At 44.2% G+C, this 12,023-nt stretch overlaps 1 protein-coding gene across 1 annotated transcript in view; it reads left to right on the top strand.

The window, feature by feature from the left end:
* The window catches only part of LOC126541243 (lanC-like protein 2), a 33,698-nt gene extending 26,353 nt beyond the window's left edge, over positions 1 to 7,345 (top strand). Inside the window, exons 8-10 of the mRNA XM_050187938.3 lie at positions 415 to 591; positions 6,993 to 7,065; positions 7,142 to 7,345. Coding sequence (XP_050043895.1) covers positions 415 to 591; positions 6,993 to 7,065; positions 7,142 to 7,221 — 330 coding nt within the window. The 3' untranslated portion in view covers positions 7,222 to 7,345. The remainder of the gene's footprint in view (positions 1 to 414; positions 592 to 6,992; positions 7,066 to 7,141) is intronic.
* Positions 7,346 to 12,023: the final 4,678 nt, after the last annotated feature.

The raw sequence follows: 12,023 nt of genomic DNA, 5'->3' as shown, positions 1-12,023 counted from the left end.
TGCATGGGTGTGTTATATGTGGAAAATACAGTATCAGCATCAACACGCTTCTTTAGAAATTGTCATAGCTATTTCACAGGGTGCAGCTCTGTTTCTTAGTGGAAAGTTCTCTGCATACTAATTTATTTTCATACTGCCTTTATCTAATGAGAATCCTACCGATCTCAATTTCGTTCATTCTTCATGCTGTCATTTTCCAGAAGCCACTTTTTTTTTCTTGTGCTTCTTTAGTTGTGCCATCATGCATGGCACAATATCTTATACTACCTATGTCCTGCATGTTGCTTTCTGTTTGGAAATGCCATATCATCTGTATTGTTTAAATGTCTTTTTCCTGTTAGCACTGCTTTAACAGTTATGTTTTTCTTGCATGTTACTGTCAGTGACTTCTTTGGGCGTTGTTTGTTTGTGCAGGTGTTCAGGGAGAACCGCTACCTGGAACTGGCTAAGAAATGTGCTGATGTCATCTGGCACCGTGGAATCCTCAAGAAGGGCTATGGCATTTGCCATGGCACAGCAGGCAATGGGTACGCCTTCCTGCGCATGTACCAGGTCACTCGAGACTGCAAGTACCTGCACCGGGCAGCCAAGGTGAGAGACCACATGGCAGGTGGCCTCCGTGGTGCGCCTACTAATGTTGTGACCAGAGCAGAGCTCTTGTACTCCTATTCTGCCTTACGCATACATAATGCCACATGTAATGGCAGATTTAAGAAAACATGTTATACCTTGTGGTACATAGTGCAATGCCATCTACAGGTGGGCTACTTAAACAGGTAGACATTACATGAGCAACATATTCAATTACCTAAATAAAGCAAGGTCTAACTGATTAGCTTACTAATTGTATTCACTGTTAGGCTTGTGTGACAGTTGTGACATTGAAACTATGTCATGCCGATTCAGCAGAAATTCTGAGTCTAGCACTAGTTTTGACATATACATACCCAAAATGTGCCGGAATGTTTTATTTGTGCCTCGTCATGAACTCGTGTTCGGTCTTGCCGGAACAATGACAAACAGTGCGACCATTCTGTTGCTGAGAAAGCTGTGCATATTTTGCTGGTTGAGAATTTGAGCAAACATATCTGCAGGTTAAGGTATACCCATAGCTGTAGAACTAGCGAGAAAGCAGTACATGTCAAATTGTAACACACAGCTACATCATTATGAGCACACAAAGCTATATTATTCTGAGAGCACCCCTCCTAACACGTAAGATGTCTTAAAATAGCATCTGTATTCTCCAGATGCCATGCTAAGGAATTAGATGATGTCATAACCAATAAGGTGGTCCGTAAACATAGCAGAACTCTACCTCTGAGAAGACGCTCCACAAAAAGCACTCGCCCTGCCCCTCAGACAATCGGGGAGTGAGTGAATACACCAGCCACATTGTTCCAGCAATGAGAGGGACGAGGTCAATGTCACAAGCTTGCCAGTAGGAAAGCAACTCCCCGAATGCCCAAGTACTCTTTGACTGGTTTGATGGCATGACACGCAACACTTGGCATTGGAAATTAACCGACTCTTGGATGCAGTAGGCTTGGTTGGTTTGCTGGGCACACACTCCCCATACCATCTGTATTATTTAAATGTCTTTTTCGTGTGAGCACTACACATCTGTAATTTTTTTCTGAATGCATATCAACTGTGGTACCTAGTGATCACTCCAGATTAACAGTTATCACCATAAACTCGTGTTCAGTCTTGCCAGAACAGTGACAAACAGTGCGGCCATTCTGTTGCTGAGAAAGCTGTGCATTTTTTGCTGGTTGAGGATCTGAGCAAACATATCTACAGGTTAAGGTATACCCATAGCTGCAGAACTAGCGAGTAAGTAGTACATGTCAAATTATAACACACAGCTCCTTCGCAGAAGTATTGGGAAACCTCCCGTCGTCTTGTTCTCATGATGGACACTGCCAATTAATTCGCACCTGAACGATACACAGACTTTGAAAGATGAACTTTACAGTGATGGTGCTGACAAGTCACTCAAGAAGAATGGGTCTCAAGTTCTCAACAGCTGTGCCACAAAGACACTGGTGCCTTCTTGCAGGAATGCCTTACTTGACAGCACTTCTGTGCTTACACTGGCTCAGTGGAATGCTGTTGCCATCAATATCACGAATGACGGCAGCATTCACCTACCGGTAAATATGCTGTATGTCATCATCATCATCAGCCTAGTTACGCCCACTGCAGGGCAAAGGCCTCTCCCATACTTCTCCAACAACCCCGGTCATGTACTAATTGTGGCCATGTTGTCCCTGCAAACGTCTTAATGTCATCCGCCCACCTAACTTTCTGCTGCCCCCTACTACGCTTCCCTTCCATTGGAATCCAGTCCGTAACCCTTAATGACCATCGGTTATCTTCCCTCCTCATTACATGTCCGGCCCATGCCCATTTCTTTTTCTTGATTTCAACTAAGATGTCATTTACCCGCGTTTGTTCCCTCACCCAATCTGCTCTTTTCTTATCCCTTAACGTTACACCTATCATTCTTCTTTCCATAGCTCGTTGCGTCGTCCTCAATTTCAGCAGAACCCTTTTCGTAAGCCTCCAGGTTTCTGCCCCATAGGTGAGTACTGGTAAGACACAGCTGTTATACACTTTCCTCTTGAGGGATAGTGGCAACCTGCTGTTCATGATTTGAGAATGCCTGCCAAACGCACCCCAGCCCATTCTTATTCTTCTGGTTATTTCAGTCTCATGATCCGGATCCGTGGTCACTACCTGCCCTAAGTAGATGTATTCCCTTACCACTTCCAGTGCCTCGCTACCTATCGTAAACTGCTGTTCTCTTCCAAGACTGTTAAACATTACTTTAGTTTTCTGTAGATTAATTTTCAGACCCACCCTTCTGCTTTGCCTCTCCAGGTCAGTCAGCATGCATTGCAATTGGTCGCCTGAGTTACTAAGCAAGGCAATATCATCAGCGAATCGCAAGTTGCTAAGGTATTCTCCATCAACTTTTATCCCCAATTCTTCCCACTCCAGGTCTCTGAATACCTCCTGTAAACATGCTGTGAATAGCATTGGAGATATCGTATCTCCCTGTCTGACGCCTTTCTTTATTGGGATTTTGTTGCTTTCTTTGTGGAGGATTACGGTGGCTGTGGAACCGCTATAGATATCTTCCAGTATCTTTACATATGGCTCATCTACACCCTGATTCCGTAGTGCCTTCATGACTGCTGAGGTTTCGACTGAATCAAATGCTTTTTCGTAATCAATGAAGGCTATATATAAGGGTTGGTTATATTCCGCACATTTCTCTATCACATGATGGATAGTATGAATATGGGCTATTGTTGAGTAGCCTTTACGGAATCCTGCCTGGTCCTTTGGTTGACAGAAATCAAAGGTATTCCTGATTCTATTTGCGATTACCTTAGTAAATACTTTGTAGGCAACGGACAGTAAGCTGATCGGTCTATAATTTTTCAAGTCTTTGGCGTCCCCTTTCTTATGGATTAGGATTATGTTAGCGTTCTTCCAAGATTCCGGTACGTTAGAGGTCATGAGGCATTGTGTATATAGGGCGGCCAATCTTTGTAGGACAGTGTTCCCACCATCCTTCAACAAATCTGCTGTTACCTGATCCTCCCCAGCTGCCTTCCCCCTTTGCATAGCTCCCAAGGCGTTCTTTACCTCTTCCGGTGTTACTTGTGGGATTTCAAGTTCCTCTAGCCTATTCTCTCTCACCTTATCGTCGTGGGTGTTACTGGTACTGTATAAATCTCTATACAACTCTTCAGCCACTTGAACTATCTCATCCATATTAGTAACGATATTGCCGGCTTTGTCTCTTAACGCACACATCTGATTCTTGCCTATTCCTAGTTTCTTCTTCACTGCTTTTAGGCTTCCTCCATTCCTGAGAGCCTGTTCAATTCTATCCATATTATAGTTCCTTATGTCCGCTGTCTTACGCTTGTTGATTAACTTAGAAAGTTCTGCCAGTTCTATTCTAGCTGTAGGGTTAGAGGCTTTCATACATTGGCGTTTTTTGATCAGATCTTTCGTCTCCTGCGATAGCTTACTGGTTTCCTGTTTAACGGCGTTACCACCGACTTCTATTGCGCACTCCTTAATGATGCCCATAAGATTGTCGTTCATTGCTTCAACACTATGGTCCTCTTCCTGGGTTAAAGCCGAATACCTGTTCTGTAGCTTGATCCGGAATTCCTCTAGTTTCCCTCTTACCGCTAACTCATTGATTGGCTTCTTATGTACCAGTTTCTTCCGTTCCCTCCTCAAGTCAAGGCTAATTCGAGTTCTTACCATCCTATGGTCACTGCAGCGCACCTTGCCGAGCACGTCTACATCTTGTATGATGCCAGGGTTCGTGCAGAGTATGAAGTCGATTTCATTTCTAGTCTCACCATTCGGGCTCCTCCACGTCCACTTTCGGCCAACCCGCTTGCGGAAGAAGGTATTCATTATCCGCATATTGTTCTGTTCTGCAAACTCTACTAATAACTCTCCTCTGCTATTACTAGAGCCTATGCCATATTCCCCCACTGACTTGTCTCCGGCTTGCTTCTTGCCTACCCTGGCATTGAAATCGCCCATCAGTATACTGTATTTTGTTTTGACTTTACCCATCGCCGATTCCACGTCTTCATAGAAGCTTTCGACTTCCTGGTCATCATGACTAGATGTAGGGGCGCAGACCTGTACAACCTTCATTTTGTACCTCTTATTAAGTTTCACAACAAGACATTCCACCCTCTCATTAATGCTATAGAATTCCTGTATGTTACCAGCTATGTTCTTATTAATCAGGAATCCGACTCCTAGTTCTCGTCTCTCTGCTAAGCCCCGGTAGCACAGGACGTGCCCGCTTTTTAGCACTGTATATGCTTCTTTTGGCCTCCTAACTTCACTGAGCCCTATTATATCCCATTTACTGCCCTCTAATTCCTCCAATAGCACTGCTAGACTCGCCTCACTAGATAACGTTCTAGCGTTAAACGTTGCCAGGTTCATATTCCAATGGCGGCCTGTCCGGAGCCAGGGATTCTTAGCACCCTCTGCAGCGTCGCAGGTCTGACCGCCGCCGTGGTCAGTTGCTTCGCAGCTGCTGGGGACTGAGGGCCGGGGTTTGATTGTTGTGTTCATATAGGAGGTTGTGACCAAGTACTGCACCAGGGTGGCCAATCCTGCTCTGGTGAGAGAGTGCGTTACCGGTTCTGGTCACCGGGATCAGGCCGCACTCCAGGCCTGTTTGTGCAATGTAACGGCACCTAAACATAATAATTAAGGGCTCCTGAACTACCCCTTGAGCTTGGTGAAGAAACACCTTCTGGGGATAACATACGCTGCTGTGAACATCTCAGCCAAATTTTATAGCTGTGTAAGGCATGTGAAGCTTGCGAGCGGTGCACAAAGTAATCCTTTTCTCAAACACTCTTTTCAACAGAAGCCTCCTTCTCACTCTTCTTTGTGCTGTCATATTTCGTCATATAGCAGATTCCCATATGTGACTGCTATTGGTCAATAGCTGACATCAATCGAGAAGGGTGCTTGGATCATTACGATTCTTTATACCGTTACTGCATATACTTATTGACGCATTTTAATAAACAGGTTGAGGTAAGTAAAAATCTTCAATTCGAATTTCGATAAGAATGACATACTTCTGGAAGTACGACTACCATATTATTGCCGAATACTGTCTAACACTCGGCCGTACCCCCCTGCCGTAGGAATGAAACTGGCCACACCGCTTATGAGTGTCGTAGTCATTGGGTCTTGATAATTTCGATTAGCTCTGAACACTCAACTAGTCCCGAACTATGTGAAACTGTCAGACTACACATGCTTGCCAATGCACGCTCACTCCTGGTCACTTCTGGCTAGACACCTTGGCAGACTTCGCTTCGTATTGAGCTCTTGCGCAAAATGCGCGATTTGTATGTGGCTACTGTCCGTCGGTCAAGCTTGTGCAGGAAGAAGCTGGTCTGCACCAGACTGGAGCATACGAGCGCAAGTGTGCACTCTAGCCCTGTTGTGCACATAGTTAGCCACTATAGTTGTATATAGCCACATCTGCTGCGTAGCGTAGATACCGTAGCCGCCACAGGGTGCCACAATAAGCCCACTCGCTGTGGCTCACTGAGGACAATCACATGCTCTGATTGGTATCTGTGGGTGACTTGACTCAAGGCTCAAGCGCCATCATCTGACGAACAGGTTATCTGCTTCCCGAGTTGCACAGCCTTGAGGTGCGTCGCCATCATGGTCGAAGCTTGTTAAGTTGGGAATCCTTTCAACGCGAGCACAGAGTGTGGCGTCCACTGTTGAGCCGATGTGCACGCTGCCGACATACTCACATGAGTGAACATGAAGGTGAAGTTTGTGGTGCCCTCAGAAATTGTGTGATTGCCATAGAGATAAGCGCGAAAGGAAACGTGCTACTCGTGTCACTCGGTGCGAGAATAGCTGCACGTAGCAATCTCGTACACACTAGCACAGCAATGGGATGAGACACTGTGAACTCAAATGTAAGCTCAACTGTAAGCTGAGGGACAGCCTCCGAGTTTCATGCATCGTAGTGGTGGTGTCTATGTGAATATTCAAAATCAAAGTTGAAGTGCGCGCCACGATAACATTCAGCAGGCGGAGCATTGCGGGCACCACCCCATTCCACCGTAGCCTTCGCAGAACAAGGCATTGAAGAAGGACGAGGCGAACCGTGAAGGGCATCAAGGGTGACCTTTGATTACCAATAACTCCGCTTCTGCTGAACGCATTGATGTACCTTTTGCTGCAAAGTATTTCTGAAATAGTCTATTTTAGTAACAACTGCGTTTCTGGACCTATTAAAAAGTGGTTCAGGACACCTCTAAACAAAATACACCACAAAGTGCCACATCTGTGCAAAATTTTTGCACACCGATTTAGCCAGAAGAGCTGCTTTTGCCTGTCTATCTTATTTGCACAGCATTTCACTTATCAGAAATGCCTGTTCAATGCAGTTCTGCGAATGGTGCTTCGACTATGGGCTGCACCAGTGCCGCATTGCAGACAGACCATTCTCCCTCTTTGAAGGTGAGGTATTGTCTGTGTTGCGGACCAAGTTACAAGCTACATGTTTATTTTATTGTGTGTTTTTCTCAAACAACAGGCATGGCAGGCACCATCTATTTCATGGCTGACATGCTGGAGCCAGAAAAGTCAGCATTTCCCGCTTTCCAGCTTGGCTGAAGTCCCAGATGTGTCATGGTGTGTATTCAGCTACGACAGCCTGTCTAAGCTTAATGGTCTCGTGGTGTTCTCATTGTCACATCACGTGGAGCATTGGAGAATAAAGATTCCCGAGGTGCGACCATCTGTGACATTTAATGCAAATTCTGTAAGACCACACGCGTCAGCGAACTCGCCGCAATTTCCTTCTTTCCTTCCCTCCTCTCTCTCCCTGTGATCTTTGTTTTCCCCTTTCCCATTCCCCGGTGTAGGGTAGCCAACCGGACGTTATTCTGGTTAACCTCCCTGCCTTCTACTTTTCTCTTCCCTCCCTCTGAGGTGCATGAACACACTTCCAAATGGTCATGTCATGCTGACTGCACTAGTTCTCGCCAAATCACTGAAACTGAGTGGTATGTGTACCATGAGAGTGCTAGCACAAGTCAGTGCAGCTCTAGACTTCACAGTTAAATGTCAGCACACCCCTCAATTCTCTTTCTGCAGCACCTGTAGACTGATAGTTCAAGGACTACTAACATGACATTTCCAACTTGTAATTATTATTTTTTACATTTAATGAACATCCAAACCCTTTAAACTCTAAAAAGGAAAATTGGGGAAAGGTCAAGCCGGCCTAAATAAGTTAACACAATTCTAGTACTTGCTTCTACGAACCAGTTTTTCTATGCAGAAAATGGAGCCGTAAGGACCTTGCAATTCTCAGTCCATTCCTGCAATTTCTGTGGCTGTAGCATGCAAGCAGAGCCAGAACAGACATGTGCAGCACTTTTTTTTTATAAACGTCATCGTACCTAGCGTTTTTGCTACACATCAGCAAACATTGCCGTGTGTCACATAAGAGCTTCCTACTAAAATTATACAAGAAGGAACGTAAATGGATAGTACATAGATTTGTCTGATATTTGTTCTTTTGGTTTCAGGTGTTCATGTGACTTTATTTGCTAGGCTATATCTGCCTTTATTGGCTTTTGAGTTTGAAGCATTTGTGCATCTCTAAGCGCAGAAGGCAGTAGGACACACATAATAATCGTGAATTGTTGCATTTATAATGCAATATTTTGTTGCGAATTAACAACTTACCAACGTTACCAAGTCGATTGATGCCATAGGGAGAAAGTTCAAGCAAATCCATGTATTAACTCATTTCGATGTAGGCTCCAAGATTTGGCGTATGGAGACCAACTCTATCAACTTAAAATATCTATTTGTTTTCTACCGTTTATGCTTACAGTCATCGTTTTACATGCGAGACATGTGGTAGATTTTTTAGATCTTTGTAAATGTGACTGTAACCTCCTTGGGTTCTTTTTGTTTATTTCATAATGGATATTTTTTTTTTTTTTTTGCCCTATATATGCTTTAACATATTGATTTCTGGGATTTTACCTGCCAAAATCTTGATTTGATCATGAGGCATGCCATAGTGGGGGACTCTGGTTTAATTTCGACCACCAGGGTGCCCCCAATGCACTAGACATTGGCGCTTTTACATTTCGCCCCCATCAAAATGTGGCTGCCACGACCAGAATTTGATCCTACGACCTCGTGCTTAGCAGCGCAATACTATAGCTGCTAAGCCATAGGAGCAGGTGCTTCAACACGTTTAAAGCACATGAAGATGTATGGAAATTTTGTATGGCAAGGAATCTTCATTTACTGTTATTAACTGCCCACTTCACATTTGGAACTTTCTGGAAAAGATTGTAGACCATTTCTGTGGCCTTGTGACTCAACATGAAAAACTTAACAATAAAAGACAACAGAAAATAGCCAATTAACCACTGATATTGCAATAATAAAATCTGTTCACAATAAATTGTTCATTAAAACAATTCAGAAAATTTTCGTGGTTTTCTGAAAAGCAGCCTGGTGTCATTATCAATGTTATGAAACTTGATCCTACCAGGGGAGATATTCTGTAAGAGTCCACCTAGTGAACATGTCTATTTCAGCTGCTGCTGATTGGCTGTGGCACCTCACGGCTACGGGCACCCAGCCCAGCCAATCAGAACTTCGACAGCAGACGAAATAGACATATCTATTAGGTGGACTCTTACAGAATACCTCCCCAGTATAAACGACAGTGCTGCAGCGACATGAACTGCTGCAGATGGTGGCGCAAGGTAAGTTGATGATGCAAGCAAATTACTGCAGGTGACCGTGCCAGGTGCGCTGATGACGTTCCTATCATTATAAGCTGTTAACACTCTTTAGCGTCTTATCCATCCATGATGAACCATTATCAACTGTACTCGAGTCGCGGCTGCATGTGGCACATTCATGCAGCATATTTTGAAAGCAATCTGTGATAGGGACAGAGTGGGCACAGTGCTGATAGCTTCGTGTGTACCATGTTCTCGCCACTTAGTTCACAGTGAAGTGAGAGGCAACACAAAGGTGAATTTGCTCGCTGCGGCTGCTGCGCTTAGTCTTGCGTGACGCACAGACAGGTTCCCTTGTTTGGTAGGCATAGCATTGCTTATGCATTTAAAATTTGAAGTTGAGTTGTGGCAGAGTATTTCCATTCATCCATCACGGTCTACTTTTGACACTGGAAAGATGGATGTTGTCACCACGGTACTGGAGAGCTATGGATGTGGCCTTTCCCCTGTTGGGCATCGAAGATTGGGAACAGTGGTATTGCTACAGTATAAGCAAGGGCAGACACCATGTAGCATGTAGAAGTGTAACCTAAGCAACATTGTGCTTATGTCTACTTATCTTGCCACCAATTTTACGTCACTTCGATCCAAATGCTCCTATGGACATTGAGACCGACGCCAGCAGCGTCTGTCTGGGTGCAGTGCTAGACCAACGAAAATCTGGCTTTGGCGAGTATATCCTAGCCTACACCAGACTGTTCTCGGGCGCAAGAACAACTTAGAACACGAAATGTTGGTAGCTCCCCCTTCAATGAGACAGTTCCAAGTTTTCACCTTGAGCAAAACATTTGCAGTGTTTGCTTGAAGTGGCATCTCCTGGGGCTTCCCCCAAGCACAATATTTTCTCATTCTTTAGTGCCATGTTTTAAGAATCGTACCACTTATAGAGGTTTGGTGGCTTTGGATTTAGCAGCTATACAGTAAAGGCAGGCCGAGGAAGACAGTACAAAGCACTGAAACTAACCTATTACGACCTGCCAGCGTTGTTTGCAACGGGGGCACAATGCAAGAAAAAGAAACTGCTCGCATACTTAGATTTAGGCACATTTCAAAGAAGCCCATATGGTCAAAACTAGTCTGGAGGCCTCCATCTATGGCATCTCTCATGCTTGTGTGTTTAAATCCCATATTTTGTTTCCACAGTCAATCACTTTTTTTTTTTTTCTGCATTTGCTGTTTGGGATCTTGAGTGATAAGGCACTGCTAGGACTCTCGATCGCGCATTTGTTTTGCTCCTCCAGTAGATCTGCAACTGCTCGTAAGCACTAATTTCGATGAGGTCCTGCAGCAATGCAACCTGTTTCTTGCAAATTTATACGAAGGAGGCAGCAGCAGTGGTGCATACCATATGCTGAAAGAAACACGCTCACACATCAGAGAGTTCATTTTTTAATAAACATAAACTTTGTCTGTAAATGCAAAGACACGAGATAAATTACACAAAAACAGAGGCAGGGCCAGGCAATTATCGAAAACAAGGGCTGCATTCTAGTACAAAGTCTGTGTGTATAAATACATGTTGATGCATGAAGTGAGATCATGGGACATCATAATGCCTTCAGGAGGGTTGGGCTTTGCCGCAATACACAATTTTCAATGAGCAAATAAATTCGGTCATTTCACGACAACAATCTAATCAACCTGCACAAATCCTGTAATCATTTCTTTTTGCTTTCACAGCTTGCTCCAGTTCTGAAACCACATCAGCGCATGCAACACCTGTGCTTGTCTATCTGCAACGCAATGTTGCCTGCGCTCAACCTTAATATATAATGCGACATTGATTGGAACATAATTGGCTCCTGCCGATTTGTGACATCCAGAGTAGAGGCAGTCAGTTGCTTTACGTTAGCTGCTCTTGGAACGTAACCATCAACATGGTGAACCTTTCAATTCATGCTAGTTACGGTGTACAAAGGCGCAATATAATAAGAAGTAATGGCAGGAAAAGAAAATAATGCCCTTTCCAGTCCTGCAATTATTTCACATCATTTTTGTTTCCTTTTACACTATGACACTATGTTCCAGCAGCAACGCCCAATGGTAAGAAAAGGATTGTTATCAAGCTTGGCTAGCTATCACACTATAAACACTATCCAAAATATTTGTTGTGCCCTTGATGGAAAGTGGCAGTGTTCCAATGAACTGAACTGAACAGGCAGGCAATGAAGAAAAAAAATGGCAGTGTTCACAGATGTGGTGAAGGGATGACATTTTGCACTGGGAGCATGTACGATGCTGCTGCAGCTATTTCCCACATGTGCTCGTTTAAGGGCTCTCTCTTAGCTGTGTGTGTGGGCATCACACACACCTGGACGTGCCAGCATGGCTTCTTGAAAAATTTTACACCTGTCGGGTATTTCTTTTTAAGTGCACACAGCATCTTTAAGAGCCATTCATGTGTGGCCTTTGATAATACCAATGAAAGGTCGTAGGCCACTGTAGTGGCCGCACTTAGCATGGCTTGTACATACGTAACACACATTCCAGCAAACATGCTTCACAATATGGCAGCTGCACTTCATTTCCTTACACACACTAGAAGATGGCCAGCGTGTGGTACTAGTAAAGCTCTTGCACGTGTTTTTTCCCCTTAGTGCGAAAAGATATGCGCAGCCCTTACTCGAGCACATACGGTAC

This window comes from Dermacentor andersoni, chromosome 2 (genome assembly GCF_023375885.2).
Source record: "Dermacentor andersoni chromosome 2, qqDerAnde1_hic_scaffold, whole genome shotgun sequence".
Classification (NCBI taxonomy): Eukaryota; Metazoa; Arthropoda; class Arachnida; order Ixodida; family Ixodidae; genus Dermacentor; species Dermacentor andersoni.
This window is presented reverse-complemented; position numbering and strand designations above follow the sequence as displayed.